The sequence below is a fragment of the Antechinus flavipes genome, chromosome 3 (assembly GCF_016432865.1).
Source record: "Antechinus flavipes isolate AdamAnt ecotype Samford, QLD, Australia chromosome 3, AdamAnt_v2, whole genome shotgun sequence".
Classification (NCBI taxonomy): domain Eukaryota; kingdom Metazoa; phylum Chordata; class Mammalia; order Dasyuromorphia; family Dasyuridae; genus Antechinus; species Antechinus flavipes.
The window spans coordinates 627,478,993-627,500,663 of NC_067400.1; the positions used below are offsets into that span (position 1 = coordinate 627,478,993).

A 21,671-nucleotide genomic window follows, 5' to 3' on the forward strand; every position below is an offset into this window, starting at 1 on the left:
AAGAAAAACAAGATTTTGAAAAGAAAGTCAACCAACTAGAAAAGACAATCCAGAGTCTTAAGGAAGACAATAACTTTCTGAAAATTAGAATTGGATAAGGGGAAGTCAATGGAGTTATAAGAGACCAAAAGATAATAAAAATATTTATATAAACAATAAAAAGAAGACAATATAAAACATTTCATAAGAAAAATAATAAATCTTGAGAACATACCAAGAAGAAAAATTAAATTACCTGAAGTTTATGACCAAAAAAAGAGAAAGAAAGAAAAAGCAAAGGGAAAAAAAAAGGATCTGGATACTATAATATAAGAAATAATTAAATTATCCAGAAGAAACCTCAATATCAAAGAGAAAATTGTACAAGCAACAATTTTATAAACAATGAAAACAAGACCTATCAGTAGCTATAATAAAAGACCTCAGGTCACGGAATATTATTTATCAAAGATCATAAGAACAAGGGTCATGGATGAAAATATTATATCCAGCAAAATCAAGTATAATACTGAACCAAAAAATGGATATTCAGCAAATTGTCAGATTTTCATGCAAACAAACCTGAATAGAAGATTTTATATGAGTCAACATCAAAGAATATATTTTTTTTTTTTGCTGAGGCAATTGAAGTTAAGTGACTTGCCCAGGGTCACACAGCTAGGAAGTGTTAAGTATCTGAGACCAGATTTGAACTGTGGCCACTCCAGAAAACCATGTATCTATCTCTGGCTTTTGATAAACTGGCTTTCATTTACCAGCCTTATTTTACTCAGGGCTGCTATTTGGATGTGATACCTGCTCAGTTTTCTTTCAACAAAAGCTTTGTCTTTCAGGTCTACTGGATTTTGTATTATCTATAAGTATGCACATATTCCATTACTGATTATGAGTGTAATCATCTTTGCAGTAATTTTTGTATACATTTTTGTGTTTTGACCACAGGGTGGAGAACCTTCCTGCCATGGTAATAGGCCAGGATTATGTAAAGCAGACAATTTTGGGGGCACTTTTTCCTCACACCAGGAGGTGAGCAGTACAATCCATAAAAGGCTGTTCAGACACCCAAGGGATTTTGGAATCCCACTGCTAGTTCTAACAAGAAGACAACCCTATGGCCAGGGCCACCTGTGTTCAGGTTTGCTCCCAGTGTATCTGGACCAGCTGCTTCATCACTTGTCTATCATCATAGAACTTTGGGATAGGAAAAGAAATGGTAAAATGTCGAATGCACAACCCATGAAAATGCCAGAAATCAGACCAGCTGTTCTGGCTCTCACAGAGATCATGAAAAGCAAGAGAAAGACAAAAAGACAATGGTGTTCTTCCAAAGTGAAAAGTAATGAGAATAAAGTAGAGTTCTTTATTATCATTAACTGTGCCCTTAAATGATTTCTAACCACAATGTTGCTAAGGAAACACAAAATGAAAACAAAGAGTAGATAAATTAGTCAGTGCATAAAGAACTATGTGAAAGTTGGGTTCAAGGAGAAACTTTAACATTCTCAGACAAACTTTCTCTCCTCCTATCTGGACAGGTGACTTATCATTCCTGCAGCTCCATTCCCATAATATCTTTTGCTCCCCAAACTTCCCAGTCTCTGCCAGCCAATGAGCAGACTGAAGTTGGGGTTTGCGCCAGGTCAGAATGACATGAATTACTGCAAACTAAGTGCAGACTGAGCAGGCTAAAAGTACAACTTGAAAATATAGCAAGCTATGCACAGGCTAGGCAGTATGATTATATCACCAAGGCAGATGTGATTACCTGGGAGGTCACAGTAAAATGTATGGGTGATTTTTTTGGTAATGCTGGAGAAACTGAGGCAAGTCAGAGAGTAGAGTTTTTAATATTCTAATAGTGGAGAATTTGGTCTAGCCATAGCCAGCCAGCTGGATAGGACTCTTGTCTCAAAGCATCCAGCAACCAGCAAGTAATTCCAGAGACTTTTATAGAGCTCCAGTTATCAGGGAAACAAAGGGGAGTGAGAGCACTGGATGAGTGGAAATTCCAGGAAGGATCATAAAAAGTTATGACAGGTTGGAGGTCAGGAAGGTGGTCGAGCAGGAGATAGGAAGTCTGGGCCAAAAAGTGAGTACCATCCAGGCATTTGAGATAAGCCATTTGGAGCTTTATGACTTTGGAATGTGAGAGTGGCCAGCGGTCCCTATTTTCTCAGTCCCAATGGAGCAAGGAAGGAGAGGTCGCCACCAGGAAACTGAGGCAGAACAATTCAAAGAAACTGAGGCATTACATGTGGATTTGTGCATAAATTGGATATAAGTGAGGCTGCATAAAATCATTACCCTCAATCTCTCTTCTAGAATCATCATGGTCCAGTAGCAGCACAGAGTTAAGATGACTGTTGGCTTAAGATGCAGTGGATGAGCCGGGTTTCTTCCACAAGCTCTAAGGGCTCCATAGCACTTGCTTCTGCTACCTTTGTGGTGGTTAAAACAAACTGTTCTCATCCTCTCATTCCACCAGAAGAAGGGAAGGATTTAATTCTCCCTGTTACATATTCAATAATCCCTCTACCTTGTCACTGTCAGGTACTGCACTCCTATTCCCATCCCAGAATTCTGGTTTTTGCCCTGCAGGGGGGCCTGACCCTCAAGACTTGACACAATGCCATTTCCACAGGGTCTGTGGGAACAGTAACTCAAGACCTAAAAGTGTTTATGTCTTAATCCAGTCCAGTTATGCCATTGGTCCAGCACGTTAAGCCTTCCTTCTTAGGAGGGGGATGGGGGTGAGGCTTCCATTTGCAGATGTCATTTCCCTTATTCTAAAATTAACTACACTTTTGTTTCTGTCCTGACTCTTCTGCCTATGTAGCCTGCTCTCTGTCTGCTCTGGCTACCTGCAGGCTGGAGGCCCATTCCAGTCCAGCTAACAGCACTCACTAGCTGCGGGATTCTGTATAAGTCACTCAATTTGATTGCCTCCGTTTACTCAACTGTAAAATGGAGATAATAACAGCACTCATTGTAAAATACTTAGCACAGGGCCTGGCATGGAACAAGCATTATTTATTTGTTAATTATTTGTGTTATATTGGCATACAATTTAAATTAATAATTAATATTATTAACAGACACCAACCTCTTGTGAAGATCTAACGAGATAACACATGCAAAGAGTTCTGCAGATCTTAAAGTGGCACTAAAGTAAACTGTTATCTCCTTATATGAAATCCTCAGTGGGTGATAGAGGTTTTTTTTCCCTTTTTCTTTTTCTTTTTTCCCTCCGTTTGATTTGATTCGTGGTCCGAGTAGGTAGGAAGTTTATTCCTTTCTTCTTTAGTAACATTTTTTGTAAATTTGGGGACTTTGATGGCCTTGATTTTTATGGATCCTTTGGACGTCTCCGGGTGTCTCGGGACGATTCGCTTATCTGTGAGTTGGACAGCTCCCTCTCCTGTGGTGCTTTCTGCACAACAGCCACCAGAACAGTGTGTCTTGTAGTCCCATTTCTCAGAAGAATTCATTGAAGCCATGGTGCTTTTCAGGGACTAAATTTTGCGTTACGAGATCAACAATCCTCCGGGTATATAGCAAGTACTTTAGATTGCTAAGGCACGCGAAAGAAAAGACGCTTGGGCAGTTTCCATGGAGACACAAATGGGGAGGGGGAGGAAAAAGAATTCTGATTGGTCGAGCTAAGTGAGGCCTCTAATTGGGCGGGAAGCTTAGCTTCCGATTGGCAGACGGAAGTGCGTCCTCCGAGTGGTGAAAGAGCAACACGTCTTCTGATTGGCGGGAAAGTAGTTTGTGACATTGTGTCTCTGATTGACAGTTGTGACATTAGCGCTCCTTCTCTGCCCTCTGATCTGGTCTGGTGCTAGAAAGTTTGAATGTAATAGTTGTGCGGATTCCGGCCAGCTTGTGACCCAGTCAGGAACTCCCCCGGACCCTGTGGGAAATGGGAGCAGAAGGGAAGTTAAAGCGGCAGCATGAAAGGGCTCGGCGGCGTGCGCGCATGCGTACTTTCTCGCCTTCCTCGAGCGCGTTTGTGCGCATGGCCTAAGTTTTCAGGACCGGAAGAGGTGCCGGGGCAGCGAGTCGCTACGTATATCCGCTGTGTCTCTCACCATCCGCCTGGCCCGGTCCTGGAGGTCGGAGGTTATCTCTGGGGCCGACATCCCTTTGGATATCACCTGCGGGGTAGACTGGGAGGGGCAGGGAGGCGCGGGTGTGACTGGGAGATGGAGAGGGGTGGGAGTGCTGGGCGGGGTGGGAGAAGGGCGGGTTTGCTGGGCGGGGTTGGGGAGGGGGCATGACAGTCCCTCCCGGGCGCGGGGGCTCCTAGGGCTGAAGCAGGAGGGGCGGGCTAGGCCGGGGGGCGGGCTTCAGCCTCGCGGGGAGGGGGAGAGCAGATTCCGGGGTGCAAAGGATTAGGGCGTGGGAGGCGGGGAGGAGGCTTGACCCCCGAGTTCTTCCCAGGGTTTCTGTGACCCCAAATAAGACCTCATTATCTTCACGTTGATAACGTTTTACCTTTTTGCCAAGCCATTTAAAGCAGAATCTTTTCATTTAACTACAGATTATCTCAAAACAGACATAGGGTGGAAAGAGAGGGGGGAGGGGCGTAAACATCGCCACAGTTACTTCACCCTGGAAGCTTGGCTTTTACATAGGAAGGGACGGTCTTGGGAGATACGCATTGTATTTTTGTATTGTTTTGTTTTTTTGGCAGATGAGCCTGCAGTCATCGAAATTATTGTATGATTTTTGCAGATGGAGGCGCTTGTAGTTCAGAGGAGATAAAGCATCTACTGAGTGTCAGCATCCAAGCCCAGGGCTCCCCTGCTGCCCCTCCCCTACCGCCTCCTCCTCGGTAGAGAGAGAATGAAGACAAAGGATTGAAGATTTTTTTTTCTTCTGCTTTACTTTATAAACTGCTTTGGGAGAGATGACAGGGTGTGTTGGCTCAGGGCTGGAAGTGACTGGCAGAGGTGACTGGGCCTTTCCTGGTGTTTTTGCTTTGGCTTAGGGGATCTGGGGAGTCGAACACGAAGCCTGGGTCTTTTAGAAATACTTTCCTTCCTCTGTTTGCCTGGGCTGCTTCTCACTAACATGGCTAGCTTCCCATTGCATTCAGCTATGTGCCCTCTTTAACATCTAACAAATCGATATTTTGTTTATTTTACGTGAAAAAATATGACATTCATTTGGTCTTTAATGCTAATATTAGACACTACGATAAATATAACATACAGATTGATTTTTAATGGAAACTTTAAAAAAAAGTTTCAGCTCAGTGTATGAATTTGTGCAGCAACTTCGGGGTCCTTGATTCAGGGCCCTGTTCCCCATCCCCAGCTTTTCATGTGTGCTTGTCCTTAGCCCATTTGGAGTCTTCCTGCTCTACAATGAGAGAATGGGGACTAAGGGTCTTTGTGTTTTTCAGTGCCTGCATTTGTTTGTGAATGTTTATATCCCATAGTTAGTGGACCCAATTCTCAGTTCTCTTTTTACACCTTACTCTTGAAGTCTCTCTGATGCACACCTTATGGGCCCTTTGTCCATCCCAAGAACTCACCACAGTTTTTCCAAGGTCCGTGGATCAGCTGAGTAACTGAGGCTGCCGAATCCATTCTCCTGATCTTTTCTTGCCCACAATTCCTCATTAGTATTACACAGGTGCCCATTTTGGGTCTGAAAAAGTTACCTCCCTTGTGGGTATAGCTTTGAATCTCTCAGTGAAAAGTCTCAACTGGAGAGATGATGCCTCTGAAAGAAGTAATGATTGTGTATCCAGACCCCCAAATTTCCACTACACATGATCAAGATAGCATCCCGGGAATGACTGTCCCTTGGATTCAGGAGACCATCCAAGGAGAGCAGGAGTCTGACCTGGAGGCTTCTCGACAGCGCTTCAGGCTTTTTCGATACCCAGAAGGGGCCGGGCCCCTTGAGGCCCTGAGCCAACTTCAGGCACTTTGTCTTCAATGGCTGAGGCCAGACATTCATACAAAGGAGCAAATCCTGGAGCTGCTGGTGCTGGAACAATTCCTGGCCATCCTGCCTGGGGACGTCAGGACTTGGGTGAAATCACAAAGTCCAAAAACAAGCGAGGAGGTGGTGGCCTTGGTAGAGGATTTGGCCCAAATGGTAGAGGAAGGAGGTGAGAATTATAACATGGTGGACTTAGAAGGGGAAAAAATGACATATGACAGTATCTCCAGCGAAAACTAGTGTAGGAGGATGCTGCCCGGTGGGAATATTTAAGGTGGTTCCTAATATTTCATGAATAGCAGTATTTAAGATTTCATGGTAGTTTCTTTAGGAGGGTAGACCCCAATTATTCCATCTCCATCAAAACATTTGGGAAGCTGCTCCACCAAGGTTTTATGCCTTCCCATGCAAACTTTCTTTTTGGTCATTTCCAAATGGAATTGGAATTGGAGTTCCACAGATTACCAAATGCTATATGAATATGTATGTGCTATATTCAGTATTCTTCCTGCCAAGATCCTTATAGAATACTGCAAATAATGATTATTACCATTTTGATTTGAGAGAATTGAGGAATAGACCTTATCCAAGGTTTCACAGAAAGATTACGAGCCCGACCTAAAATCAGTTTCCTGACTCCTATTTTGTGATTTAGTTTGTTATACTACATTTCTACTAGCCAAATTAATGTTACTCATTTAGCAGACTTCACAGAATCTTTTTTTTTCAAATAGGAAAGGTCTTCAAAAAGGTATAACTTAATAAGAATTGGCAAAGAAGTTAATTTTTACATATTATAGATTACTTAGCAGGTTTAGGAAAGAGTTTGTCCACTTTGTGTCTCCTGATTCTTAAACTTCAGTTCTGTGCCTTAATATAACGATTGGTCAAAAAGATTGAGGTGGACGGTTAATTCAGCCATGTTCATCTTTGAGATTAGATCCTGGGACCTGGTAGGGCTATACTTAAACTCACTCTATGTATGGGAACCATACTCAGGTGGGTTTTGTCTCAGTCAATAAACATAAAGTGCCTCCTGTGTGTGAAGGCATTGTCCTGGGCTCTCTGGAATTAAAAGAAAAGAAGGCAAAAGACTGCTCTCAAGGAGCTCACAACATTCTGGCAATATGCAAACAATTGCACATAAAAGATCTATACAGGTTAATTTGAAAATGATCCAAAGAAAGAAGGTACTAGAATTAAAGGTGCTTTCTATAGAAGGTAGAATTTTAACTGGGGCATAAAAGCAGGGGAAACCAGGAGGCAGAAGGTAGGAAGGAGAAGATTCTAGGCATGGAAAGCAGCCAGTGAAATGCCTAATCAGGAGAGAAGTGGAGACCCTCAAGATCTCTGGTTCACTGAGGATCGAAGAAGGGGAATGAAGTACAAGAAAACAAAGGGGAGAGTAGATTATAAAGGTCTTGAACTTGAAACTTTTTTTTTTTTTTGGTGTGGTAAATGGAGTTAAGTTACCTACCCAGGATCACACAGATAGTAAGTGTCAAGTGTTTGAAGCTGGATTGAAACTCAGGTCCTCCTGACTCCAGGGCCAGTGCTGTATCCACTGGACCATCACCTAACTACCCCTGAAACAAAAGATTTTATATTTGATCCTGATGGTGATAGGGAGCCACTGCATTATTGAGTGTGTTCAGACCTGTGTCTGAACCTGTGTGTTGGAGGGGATGAGAGTCTGTCAGAAGAGAGAAGGGGGTCTGTGCAATAGATTTTAAGGAGGTAAATGCAGCATGTGATGTGGGATATGAGAGGAGTACAATCTAATAATCACTTTGGGGAGAGCAGTTGGGGTTGATTGATAAGGTCAGATTATACCTTGAGTGATTGGGAGAATGGTGATACCCTCAACACTAACAGGAAAATTAGGAAAAAAGATTTGGGACAAAAGATGATTGCAGCTTTCAACATGTTGAGTTCACTATGTCCATGAGACATTTAATATGAGATAGCCAGTTCGCTGTTAAAGAGATGCAAAACTAAAGGGCAGCAGAGAGTTGATGGCTGCACAGATAGACCTTAAGTCAGCATAAAAAGGGCTGAATCCATGAAAAAAGCTATTAAGATCTCCAAGTGAAGTAGCATAGAGCAACGCTTCTTAAACTCTTTCCACTCGTGACCTTTTTGCCTTGAGAAATTTTTATGTGACTCCAGGCACATAAATATATAAAATAGGTATATAAATCAAACATTTGCTGATAATAAATCATAATTTTGTGACCTCTTTATTTAGATATAAGACCCACATGGTGTTGAGATCCACAGTTTAAGAAGCTGCAGTATAGAGAGAAAAGAAAAGACAGCTTCAGAGAGCTCTCAAAGAATGAAAGTTGAGCTGAGGGCATTAGATTTGTCAATTGAGAAATAGCAACTTTGGAGAGAGCAATTTTGGTTGAATGACAGAAAGCCCATTTTAGAAGAAAAGTAGAGCCATCTTTTTTAGATATTCTCCCCAAAAGTTAAGCCACAAAAAGAATCATTGATAATGAGGAGTTAGCTAGCAGGAATGGATGGATCAAGAAAGGTTTTTTTTGAGGATGGGGAAGAGATGGGTGTATTTGTGGGCAGTAGAGAAAGATAGGGCATTTGAGAGATGAAAGAGAAGTGAGAAAGTTGGGATGATGGAGGGGGCCATCTGCTGAAGGAGCCAGCATGGGGATTACTTTGCCAGCGACAAAGATTACATCTTCATGTGAGATCAGGCTAAAGTCTGAGTCTGGGTAATGGTGGATGAGGGGGAGAAGGGAAGAGCTCTCTGCAAATGGTCTGAACTTTTTCAGTAAAATAAGAGGCAAAGTTCTCTGCTGAGAAAGTGGGGGTAGAATGTACAAAAGTTTTGAGGAGGATGAAAAGCTTTGAAAAAACCACCATACTATATGGTGAATTAATTAGGAGATGAAAAAGGATTGTCTTGCAGCAGTGAAATCCCAGTTGAAATAGTGGATCATAAATTTGTCGTAGACCCAGGAAACATGGTTTTCGGATTCTTGTCCAACTTAGTTCAGCATTTTTATGGGAGTAAAACGTTAAGGAGCATTTTAATAGCATATTTATAGAAGTAAAACGTTTATAGGAGTAAAAAGTTAAAACGTTAGGAATAATACAATAATACAAGGAATAATACAAGATTAAAGCTTGACAACACAGCAGACAATACAGAGTTAGACTAGTTAATTGAGAAATCAAGATCAGAGTATGGCTCATCTGACTGAGGTCTGAGAGAACTTAATGGGGGATGAAAGGGAAATGAAATAATTATTTACATAGCATCTACAGTGTGTGAGAGCGCATGTAGTACTTCTCACTGTGTGAGAAATGCAATGCAAATAACTTATTTGATCCTCACAGTAAAGTAGGGACACATCCCCATTTTACAATTAAGAGAACTAACTTAGGTTTAAGTGCCTTAACCACAGTCACACAGCTAGTGAACATCTTGAAGCCTGATTCGAACTCAGATCTTCCTGATTCCACTCCTAGAACTCTACCCATTGTGCCTCCTAACTGAGAGATTGAGGGATAGGAGGTCAAAAGATTTATATGAATAAGGTTTGGAGTTGCAAGCATGATCATAATAGATTGTGATCAAATAAGGGAACTTCAGACTCTGGAAATGTGGATTTGGTTTGTATGTGATGGCAAGGCTGAAGCCATGACCATCTGTGGTTGAAGTTGGAGGAATGAGTACTTATGTGAAATAACAAGCAACTAGGAGCCAAGCATGTTTGAGGGAGAGGATGTATCTTGAAATCTAGTGTGAGAACAAGAGTTAGGGAGGGAAGAAGATTGAACCAGACATGGATCCACATTGAGGAAGGAAGGGGAGAGGCCTGATGGTTGGTGGACAACTACTGCTAGAATTTTGATTGGGTGATAAATGGAGAACCTCTCAGGAGGAGAGGTTACCACCGATGGCAGTAGAGGGAGAACCTGGAAGTGGCAGTGGGGGACAAGGAGTCTTGCAAGTCTCCCACCTCAGTGAGTGACAGTGCAGCCCATTCTGGAAAGGGAACCCCAGGAGGCTGGGTTATCCCAAGGGAGACAATGATTAGCAGCAGATGAAAGGAGTGGGAAAGGAAACCATTTAAGGTGAAAATAGGTTTGTTGACTCTGGAGCAGCTATTTCAGAGAGCCAGGGGAAGAGTTTGGTAGCTTTAAAGCAGGATGTTATTGGGTTTGGTTTGAGGGGATTGGGAATAAGGGACCTGGCAGTTGGGGGCAGGGAATGACGTTTGAATCATGATAATGAAGTAGTGGAGTTCATCACTGAGTAATAAGTTTAACCCTTACAGGGTAAGTGTCAGGATAGAGTCTTCTCAGGGCTTTTGGAGTTCAAGGAAGGTGACAAGACACCTGGATCTCAATAAATGTTGTTACTTCTCTTCTCCCAAGGAAGGAAATGTGTGTAGTGGAAAAAGGAAGCATCTGATAGCTGTAAGATAATAGTAAACGTCTACATTTTCCTTCTTAGCTCTGCCTTCTGAGGATTCTACACTGGTCCAAGAGGGCAACATCGAGGAGGGGCATAGCTCTGTATTCTTGACAAGCAGAGCCCAGGTGAGTTGGAATTTTTATGTCCTTTAAATGCTAGATCAGTTCTTAGCTAATAGATCTTTCTTGTGGAACTTATTGCCCCAGGATAATCTCTGATAAACCTGAGCTCTAGTTGCCAGTCACTCAAGTGACTAACCCCATCTTCCTAGAAGATGTGTTCTATATGGAATGGTCTCTACTTGATGAATGTCTCTTCCTTTATTATCTTTATTATTATTATCTAGCAGCGCTTTCACTGGTAATACTTTTAATGAAGGACCAAGTTGTGGAAGAGCAGGTTCAGAATGAAAAATTCCTAACAGGTGTTATAGTCACAAGGGCCCTTTATGGTCATGAAAAGGCTCACGGGCAAAATCTCAATGATTTAAAAGTGGCTGGTGAGTGAAGAGGATTATTTAAAAGTCAGAGGGAAGAGAGCAAGGGGAAGTAAGGGCAGGATCTAGACGCAGGGATCCTCAAACTTTTTAAATAAGGGCCAGTTCACTGTCCCTCAGACTGTTGGAGGGCCAGACTATAGTAAAAACAAAAACTTTGTTTTGTGGGCCTTTAAATAAAGAAACTTCATAGCCCTGGGTGAGGGGGATAAATGTCCTCAGCTGCTGCATCTGGCCTACCGGCCGTAGTTTGAGGACCCCTGATCTAAAGAGAAGATTGTAGTCGAGAACAAACATGCATGTGCATTATGTCTATGTCAGCAACTGCATGTTGGAGGAAATAGGGTTTAATATAGGATAATGAGTTGCTTTGGTGGCAAAAGTTGTGTCTAGTGGACCTGCTTAAGAAAGAGGGGTACCTTGTTTGATTTGGTGAGTTGAATATGCCTTAGCCATGCTGACAAAACAGACTCAGGAATCTAGTCTCTTTTTGTGCTTGATAAGGTTGACTGAGGGAACAGAATGGACTCGAGTAGAGTTCCCATCATTCCTGACAATGGCTACACCACATCGCTATGATATTTGTAAAAGTAGCCTTGGAAGAATGCCTTTGTTTTCATTGAACGCCACATGATGAGTCATCTGAAATGGAGGCTAAACCAGTGCAGAGCTACAGATATGCAATGTTTTTTAAGGGGACATAAGGAAATGCATGAGTAAGAAACAAACTGAGCCCCAAACAATATCTGTTTAGCAGAGAGATAGGTCAACTTAGATAGAATACGTAGGAAAGGGTTCTGAAACATGAAAGAGATTCACTGTAGAGGATCAGTTGGGTGAGGGAGAAGGCTCTGAGTATAGAGAAACATTGGCAAAAATTATTGCCTGAGTATATTGCCTGACTATGATGATGAAGAATATTATTATATTTGAAGAAGTCTTCCCATCATAAGGAATTTAGACTGTTTGACTTTTGTCTTTATTTCCTCAGCGGAGACATTGCTGAGAGGTCCTTGGGAGACTATAGATCTCATTTAGGAAGTGCTGTAATGTTCAGGGATTTAATGCAATCATTACAACAGTATCCACAATATTCTGAACAACTGCATTTTTTAGTACCCTTTGCTCCTATTTCTTCTCTGTAAAAGCAGTAGGTAGAACATAGACTGAAGGTCATTTGGCATTTAGGGGGAAAAGGGGTGAAAGGGATCACGGCTTTCCTTGGTCAAAGAATCCATTTCAAGGTGTTGTGTGTTTCCAGATTTCTTCCTTGGCGAGCAGGGATTGTCTGATGCTAGGATTATAATCAAAACCTATTCAATGTAGTAAAACCTGCTAGAACCCACAGGTCCTCTGCATAGTCCTTCAGAAACCAGAGAATCTACCTTGATACAAAAAAGCATCAGAATAGGAATTTAGAGCAGATGAAGGGTACTCTACACACTTAAAGCTTTAGAATGGATGAAAGAGAAGACTCGAAAGGAAACTGTCTAGGCTTAGGTCAATCTGATAGCTAAGGTAAGTTGTAATGAATAGGAAAGCGATGTTGTGTATTTTCTGTGGTTTGGGGGTTTCAGTCTCACTCTGATAGATAATGTTTGAAGAAAAGTTTTATTTACAAATCAGAACTATGTACATCTCCTAAAATCTCATACAAGAAACTTAGCAACATCCATGTGAATGGGAACCCTCTGACCGAACCTTCAAAATTGAGCACTGCTTTGGGTATGTGCTGTAATCCTCATTTTCCTCAAAGGGGCCAAGGGAGGGATGATGTCTTGTGGAGAATCAGAAACCTGTTTGGTGTTTCAGGAGGCACTGACATTCCAGGATGTAGCTGTGGACTTTACCTGGGAAGAATGGGGGCAGCTGGACCCTGCTCAGCGAGATCTGTACAGGGATGTAATGTTGGAGAACTATCAAAACCTGATCTCTCTGGGTAAGCAGAGCTTCTCCCATAACTCACTGCTGTGCTGTCTTTGTACCTTCGTTTGCTGGAGGCTGTGAGGTATCCAGAATGCTCAGCTGAATTTTGTTTTGAGGTAGAACAAAGAAGGTCCTTTATGCCTCTGGTGCCAAGAGGTGGGATATCTGCTCCCTTTCCCATGACAAAAGTCTGGGGAAAACTAAAAATTTAGAATGTCATTATGCTATTTTCAGATCCTCTTCCCCTTGTTTCCAAGTATCTTCCTCAAAATTTCAGTGCTTTAAAGTAAAATGAAAGACTTAGTGAAAGACGCAGCATGGGAGTTAGCTTCAGATATTGGGGTTCAGTTGTGAACTCTCTAACTGAATAACTGTATGACTTAAGCAAGTCATTTGGCTTCTGAGCCTTAGCTATTTCCTCTGCAAAATGTGTGTCATTATTTGCACGACCTCTGAGGAATTTTTCTGAGGCATAAATTGGGTATATCGGAAGTTCAAATGATAAAGTGCTAAACATATATGATGGTATTTAATAATATTGTTAATGTTGTTATCATTATATCTGACCATGCAGCCATATGGCGATCATCCACACACCCTTCCATAGTTCGGAGTGGCTCTCTGAGGTACTTTGTACCAGTTCCTTGGCTTTTTGGTGCCATGATCCCCTTTGGCGGTTTGGGGAAGCCTATGAATCCCTTCTCAGAATAATGTTTGAGAAAGGACATTAGGTTGCATGTTAGGTGATGAGCCTCTGCCTTAAATCTTTTCAGTTCATGTTCTTTGTCTGCATTGGAAGGGCCTACAGATTCAGTATTTCTGTCTCATTATCTTTCCTTTTCTTCCTGCATGAATAGGCCTTCCAGTTTCCAAACCAGACTTGATCTCCCAACTGGAGCAAGGGGAAGAACCATGGGCTCTGAAGAGAGAAGTTGCCAAAGCTTCCTGTCCAGGTGAGTGAGTGAGAAATGAGAGGATGGAAAGCTGTGTAAGCAGCAGCTCAGCAGATCTGGCATGGATGAAGCCCCTTTGAAAGGATGAAGAAGGAGCCTTTCTCAGAGCAGTCTGGAAGTTAGCCGCAGCCCAAGAGAATTATCTCTTTGACCACTCTTGGGGATTACGTTTTCCTGCCTCACTCTCCTGAATGAACAATCAGCAAGTGTGTAAAGATTGACAAATACATGGGTAGACGCTGCAGATGAGAATTGTTTCGAAGCACAACAATGGTTTATTGTCTTTGGGGATGTTTAAATGTGTTTGGAAAGTAAAATCATGTCTGAAAATTAAATTGCAACCCACCAGATGGAGAGAGAGAAGGAAGGGGAGGCCAGGGGAAGAGCACAGTGAAGAAGCCTGGCTTGACCACATCAGAAGATGCTTGCTTTTGAGTGGTGGGATCTGAAGTTGACCACCTTGGATTCAATCATACTTTGAGGACATCTAAATGGCTAGTCGGGGAATTTGTCCCTAATCTTGTAGGTGTGAAGGGAAAGGAATTAGAATATCCATCTTACCAGTTGAATTCATCAGATATAAAGTATCTGTAATAGGGAAGGCATTGTGCTAAGTGCTGGGTACATCAAAATCAGAATCTCTGCTCTTTACATGAGGAGAGTAATAATAACCCTTGGCATAGACAGCTGGGTTATAGTAAAACACTTCAATTGGGTTTTACAGCGGGTAAGTTGAGGGGGATGCATTTCAGGCATGGGAGAGCTTATGGCACAGCTCAGGGATAGGACATGCTAAAGTCAAGGAATAGCTTCTAGGCCACAAATCATTGGAATTTAGTATTAGAAAGGATCTTAGCAGTGATCTAGGCAAAATATACCTTAAAAGGAATCTCTGTTACAGCACAATTGCCAACTGGGCATCTAGCTTTTTATTCAGCTTTCTAACAATAGAGATTCAAGGGCCGAGGACAGAATATCATTGGAATTATTAACTATAGGGCCAGAATTGTTAAAGAAGAAAAGAAAAAGCATGTTCCCAAGGAAAGGCTGCTAGAAGCCAAGTTGGGCATCTTCCATCTGCTCAGAGACTACTACTTTGTATTGCTGCCTCACCATCTTAGGTGAAAAGACCTCAGTGCACAGATGCAGTCCGGCTCTGAACCTTTCATCTCTTGGAGCAAAGCTTTCTTTTGAAGAAAGGCTGTTAAGAGTCACTGGGCATCTTCCAAAAGCTATCACTTCGATCTTTCTTCAAATAAGGCTTCTTCAGCCACTTGCTACCAGCCTAATCTCCCAACTGAGATATAAAGAACTTCTATTTCAAAGAAGAGCAAATCTCCCTTTAATTTCAGGCCTCCCATCTTCATTTGTGTCTCTCTTTTGAGGGTAGAGGAGTACCACCATTTATTCAACAATGAACATTCTCATACCTGATCGTATTCTTCATAGCTCAGTGACTCTGAAATCTTGTAAATCATCATCCAAACCCCATTCCTCATCCCCTAACAGCCAGTTCCCTTCATCTTAAATCTATTACTTTCTGAGCCTTTTCATCTACTAGCTCTTACTGAAATCTGGATGTCCCCTGATGGCAAAGTTTTCTTGGCTACCCTTTCCAGTACTAGCTGTTATCTTCCCTTACTCTCCTTAGCTCACTAGTTGAGGTGGGGGAGTTGGAATGCTTCTTCTTCCCCATTGCTACTTCCATGTTCTTTTTTAGTCATTCAGTAATCTCTTTCTTTGAGGTTAATCCTATTCATTTCTACCACCTAATCAAAATTCTGGTAGCTATTGTCTTTGGACCTCCCAGGTCACTTCTCTTCCTTCCTCAACAAGTTCAATACCTGGATTAAAGTTTTTCTCTTCTCATTCCCATAACTTCTGCTCAGATTAGGGAATGTCAAACAGACACTGATTCTCCCTTAGATATCCTTACCACTCACTTCCTTAACCTACTTATTTTACAGGAGTCACTCTCCCACCCTTACCTCAGCCACACACAAAGATGATTATACCCTTGCCTTGCATGAGAATATCACACAGACATTCTAATTGGCTCCACTACAAATTTATGTTACATAACTTCAAATGGGTCCTTACATTTAGTTTCTTTCTTTCTAAGGAATCATTTCCTACTACTGACTACACATATTCCCACGTCTCTCTCATCCTGGGATAAACCCTCATTGGTCTTTCCATAGCCACTAACTGTTGTCCTGGATCCCTTCTGCCCTTGATGCTTAAAAACACTATTTAATACCAGCTGCTTCCACTTTTTCTCCTATCACTTTCTTTTAACCCTTACAATCTAACTTTCACCTCATCATTTCATTGAAACCTGTCCTCAAAATTACTTCTATAATCTTGTAGTTGCCAAATCTAATGGTCCTTCTTCAGTCCTTATCCTCCTTGACCTTTCAGCAGTCCTTGATATTCTTTCTAACTTCTGGTTCATAATGATTACCTAACTGACCACTCATGTGCTGGATCCTTCTCTAGCTCACTCTTAACACACACATATACACACGTGTGTATGTGCATATATGTATATCTATATACACACTCATCTATTATTTAAATTTATTTTTTTATTTTTAACATAGGTATCATGAGTATCCCATAGTGTTCTGTCTTGGGCCCTATTCTCTTCTCCTTCTGTACTTTCTTTGGTGACCTCATCAACTTCCATGGATAAAACTATCTCTATGCTAATGATTTTCAAATCTACCTTTTCTGTCTCTTTCTCTATACTGATCTCTAATCTTACATCTCTGATGGCATTTCACACATCTAGATCTATATGTCCATCTTCAGATGATTATGTCCAAAATAAAATTCATTATTTTCCCTCTTAAACTCTCCCTTTGCCTCTTACCTTCCCTATTACTATAGGAAATCACTGTCTTCTCAGTTCCTCCCACTCACAGCCTAGGAGTTATCCTGGAATTCTCATCATCCCACATCCAAGCTGCTACTAGGACCTGTCAGTTTCATCTTTTTACTGTCTCTAGAATATGTCCCCTTTTCCTTTTACATTGCCATCACTCGAGCACAGACCTTGAGTATTCTGCCTGATTCAGATCTCTCCCTCTTTCACTCTAATTGATCTTCTATTCAGCCAGTAAATTTATTTTCCTTAACACAGGTACAATCTTGTCACATACACACGGTTTTTCTCTCTCTCTCATTCTCTGTGTGTGTCTGTCTCTGTCTCTCTTTCTCCCTTTTTCTCTTTCTCATACCCTTCATTATTTAGTAAGATGCACTGCTTCCCTATCAATGCTAGGATCAAATACAAATTGCTCTTGCATTCACAGCCCTTAATATGGGTCCTTCTCCTTGCTCCCCATCCCCGACCAGCTTTTCTAGTCTTCTTGTATCTTACTTCCCATCACATATTCTGATCAGTGACATTAGCCTTCTTGCTGTTTCATGAACAAGGTGATGTATTTCTTGGTTCTATTGTCTCCCCCTATTAGATTGTGAAATCCTTGCTTCTTTTTGTTTCTTTAGCACTTAGCACAGTGCTTGGCACACAGTAACTGCTTATTAAACATTTATTGTGTGATAAAGGAACTTTAAAGATAAATGAAATAAAATTCCTGCTCTCAAGAAATAGATAATCTAATAAGGAAGATTAAAAATACATAAAAATCATAATGCAAAATTGACATGAATTATTTGATAATTGAGCACTATTTCTCTTATAATCATTAAGTTAACTTCATAAATTTGAATCTTTATAATTCATCTTTTTTAGCAAAAGTTAGCTGTCAATAGTTATACTTTTATGTACCATATACCAGGGTACTTAAAACAGGCATACCCTCAAACTTGGGAATCTACAGTAGAGAAAAATAACCTAGAGTTGTAAAAACAGACAGAGCCCTTACAAGAAAGGTGACACGTGGGACAAAGTGTACTACTTCTCATCTGTTTTCTCAATGCAGTAAGATCTTCCTTTTTATGCTACTATCTAGAAAATCCTTTTTTTCCCTTTCAGATTGGAGAACTAGACACATGGCCAAGGAATCAAATTCAAAGCAAAATATCTCTGATGAAAAGTCATCCCAGGAAAGACTAACAGTGGATGATCCTGAGGAGTTGGTCAAGGATTGGGAGTGTGATGGCAAATTTGAGATGAAACAGCAGGGAAACTTAGAGAGAAATTCAAGGAAAGCACTAACCATACACCAGAAAACCTCTAATACAGTGAAAGAAATTACATTTCGGAGAAATTACAGTCCGGGATCGATCCTTGTGAGACAACAAGCTGTGCCTGTAGAAAAGAATTTGTATCAACATGATACACGTGAAAAGACCCTGAAAAAGTTGTCTGACCTAATTAAACGTAATAGAATTGCCTCAGGGAAGGAATCTTATAAATATAGCAAATGCAGTAAAGCTTTTAGTTACCAACCAGATATTACTCAGTATCCTGAAGTACCTGTTGAAGAGAAATCCTACACATGTAATGAATATGAAGAAGACTTAAATCAAAGAGAATATCTGACTCAACAACAGAGAAGTCATATTGGAGAGAAGACCTATAATTATGTTGAATGTAGGAACATCTTCAGCCAAATGGCATATCTTACTAACCAGGAGACAATTGATACTGGAGAGAAATCTTATAAATACAGTGACACTGGGAAAACCTCTGATGGCTCATCTCTTACTAAACCTCAGAGGATTCATACAGGAGAAAAATCCTATAAATGTGATGAGTGTGTGAAAGTTTTCAGTAACCAGTCGTCTCTTATTCACCATCAGAGAGTTCACACTAGGAAAAAATCCTATAAATATGATAAATGTGGGCAAGCCTTCAGTCAAAATTCATCCCTTTCTGAACATGAAAGAAATGTAGGAGAGAAAAATTACACTTATAATGATCATGGGAAATCCTTCAGCCAGAGAGGCCGTCTTAGTAAACAGAGAATTAATACTGGAAAAAGCCCATATAGATGTAATGTATGTGGAAAAGCCTTTAGCACTAGTTCATCTTTTATCCAGCATCAGGTCTCCCATGTTGGATCTAATCCTAAATGTAATACAGTTGGAAATGCTTTTGGACCAACCACTAGCCTTATTAAGCATCAGAAACGTGTTAAAGGAGAAAAGCCTTATCATTGTGATGAATGTGGGAAAACATTTAGCCAAGGTAGGTGCCTTATTCAACATCAGAGAATTCATACCGGAGAAAAACCTTATATATGTAATATATGTGAGAAGGCCTTTACCCAAAGGGGAAATCTTATTAAACATAAGAGAATTCACACAGGAGAGAAACCCTATAAGTGTAATGAATGTGGACAAGCCTTCAGCCAGAGTTCATCCCTTACTGAACATCAAAGAATTCATACTGGTGAGAAACCCTATCATTGTAATGTATGTGGAAGAGCTTTTGGTCAAGGAAGGAGTCTTACTCAACATCAGCGAATTCATACTGGAGAGAAACCCTATAAATGTACTAAGTGTGGTAGAGCCTTTAGTCAGGGTAGAAATCTTACCAGACATTGGAGAATCCATACTGGAGAGAAACCCTTTAAGTGTAATGAATGTGGGAAAGCTTTTAATCAGAGGGAGCATCTTACTAAGCATCATAGATTTCATACTGGATAAAGCTATTTTAAATATAGTAGAAAAGTCTTCATCTAAGTATAAACTTTATAAAATGCCCACAAATGAATACTAGAAAATCAGTACTTACAAATGTATTGACATAGGAATACCTTCAGCCAGAATTCATAACTTACCGAATATCAAATAATTCATCAAATGAATTTAGTTTTTAAGTTTAATGAATGTGAAAAAAATTTTAGTCAATTTTAGAAACTTTTATACTTACTGAACATCAAATAATTGAAAAATGGAATTTAGTTTTTAAATTTAATAAGTATAGCCCTCCCAAAACAATTCCCCAAACCTTTAGTCAAACTATAGAATCCCTGTTAACATCAGAAAATATATGCTAAAGAGAAACTATATATATAGTGAATATGGAAAGGATATCAGTTTCAGACCATCCTTTACTATAAATTGACATTCATAAGAGCGAAAAGCATAAATGAAATTACTATAAAGCCAGTTGTGTTTTAAGTCCTCATAATAGGCTTCAAATTAGAGTAATTCTGTATGTACCCACAGTTCTTGCTTTATATAAATAGAACATTCCACAGACCTCTATGTAAAGTGATTTTTTTCATTATTTAATATTTTTTTCTAGTTATGTATAAAACAATTTGTAATATTTGTTTTTAAAACTTTGAATTCTAGATCTCTTTATTTCTTTCTCCCCACCCCTCTCCTACTGAGAAGGCACATGTGAAGTTATGCTGAACATTTCCATAAAAGTAATGGGAAAGAAAACGTAGATTTCCTCCCTGTCCCTTGGGAAAAAAACCCTCAAAAACTAAAGTTTTAAAAATATGCTTCAATCCATATTCAGACATAAATCCTTTCTTTGGATATGGAAAGTATTTTCATTATATTTCATTATTCCTTCAGAATAGTGTTGGATCATTGTATTACCGAGAATAGCAATATTATTCACACCTAATCATTGAATAACATTGTTATAGTTATTGGATAGGAAAAGGATGTCTGTACTCTGCATCTAACTATCATCCATAACTATTTAGATTTAGAGAATTGCAGTTCTCTAACCAAAAGTTTCTTCTTTCACTTTATTGGACAGTAGTTCTATTTTTTACTCACATATCTGAATGCAGATTTCTTTCAGAATTCTTTATGTAAAGTCAAATCTGTTAAATGTGAATTTATATAAAGCAAGAACAGTCTGTTTTGATACACTTATGAAAGATTTGTCTTTCAGTGTTTGATGAATTCAAAGACTGTTGACCTATCTCATGTATGATAGCTTTTTACAGGCCTGAGATATGCTGATGAAAAATGTGAAATAACCTAGTTCTCCTGAGCCCAGTCCTGTGAAGCATCCTCAGGTTTTGTGTATTTAATCGCAGAACTAGTTGGAGTAACAGATGAGCTAGAGAAATAGGAAGTAGGAGTTTAACTGATAGTGGCCATAAGCCTTAGAAAATAGAAGGGATAAATCTCACTTCCTTGGAAGTTGGGTGAGAAATTTGGAACTTATAGTCTAACGTGGTAGTATGACACATCTAACTATGTTGCAAAGTACTGCTGTGTACAGGTAGAAGAGCTACCCACCTGTTCTGGCCCTCACAGTCTATGACCAGTTCAATGCTGGACTATAAACTACCCTAAATCTCTCGTTCTCTTATCCTATTTCAGCTTTGGCCTGCCAAATCCCAGCCATGAATTATTCTCCCTATCTGCTTCTTTGGGTCTTTTCAACGACTCCAATGTGCTTTGCTACAAATTTCTTGTATCATTTCAACTAGACCAGTGCTGATACATGCCCATATCAGTGCCGATATTCTTCCCTGACTGGCTATCATACTTCCTGCAATGTTGCAACCCTTTTTTTTTTTTTTTTTTGCTCATGCTTCTTTCTCTCCCACTTTTCATCCCATACCCTCTATTTAACTGAAAAAAAAAAGGCTGTCCATTTTCACCTTCCTCTTTTTCTCCATACCATACTGCTAAATTCTTTCTCATCTCCCTGATTTTCTCCACCTACACATCAATATCTGAAAAAGAGATGGCCTGTCTTTCCAGGACTTATTCCTTCCTATTTTCTTGGAAATCTTTCTTTTTCATTCACTCACCTTTAATTCTCCTTATCTGCTGGTTCCTTTCCTACACACATACTGAAGTCTTTACTTTTGTCACTCGAGGTTCTAATTCAGGTTAGAAATGCTAGAAACTTGTTCCATTATCTCCTCAAGCTTTCATTCTATAGTGTTCTTCTCTTGTGTGGCCAGATTTCTAGAAATGATCATTTATGCTA

General features: G+C 40.2%; 1 protein-coding gene across 3 annotated transcripts; it reads left to right on the forward strand.

The window, feature by feature from the left end:
- Positions 1-2,448: 2,448 nt before the first annotated feature.
- On the forward strand, positions 2,449-20,295 carry LOC127556660 (zinc finger protein ZFP2-like). 3 transcript variants are annotated; one of them, XM_051989944.1, is made up of 6 exons: positions 2,449-4,164; positions 4,697-6,127; positions 10,445-10,530; positions 12,714-12,840; positions 13,685-13,780; positions 17,784-20,295. In XM_051989944.1, exons 2-6 carry the CDS (start codon positions 5,725-5,727, stop codon positions 19,400-19,402), a joined length of 2,331 nt encoding a protein of 776 aa, XP_051845904.1. In that variant the 5' UTR covers positions 2,449-4,164; positions 4,697-5,724; the 3' UTR covers positions 19,403-20,295. The 3 variants fall into 3 exon arrangements, with proteins under 3 accessions (XP_051845904.1, XP_051845905.1, XP_051845903.1); XM_051989945.1 differs by having other exon boundaries at positions 2,449-4,115; positions 4,738-6,127; XM_051989943.1 differs by having other exon boundaries at positions 2,452-4,164; positions 4,738-6,127.
- Positions 20,296-21,671: the final 1,376 nt, after the last annotated feature.

What these genes read in the sequence shown, in the direction of transcription:
- LOC127556660 (XM_051989944.1), top strand. Translation starts at nt 5,725, where the DNA reads ATGATGCCTCTGAAAGAAGTAATGATTGTGTATCCAGACCCCCAAATT. An exon ending in CCAAATGGTAGAGGAAGGAG is followed by an intron (nt 6,128 to 10,444) that starts GTGAGAATTATA and finishes TTTCCTTCTTAG; the next exon opens with CTCTGCCTTCTGAGGATTCT. An exon ending in TCAAAACCTGATCTCTCTGG is followed by an intron (nt 12,841 to 13,684) that starts GTAAGCAGAGCT and finishes CTGCATGAATAG; the next exon opens with GCCTTCCAGTTTCCAAACCA.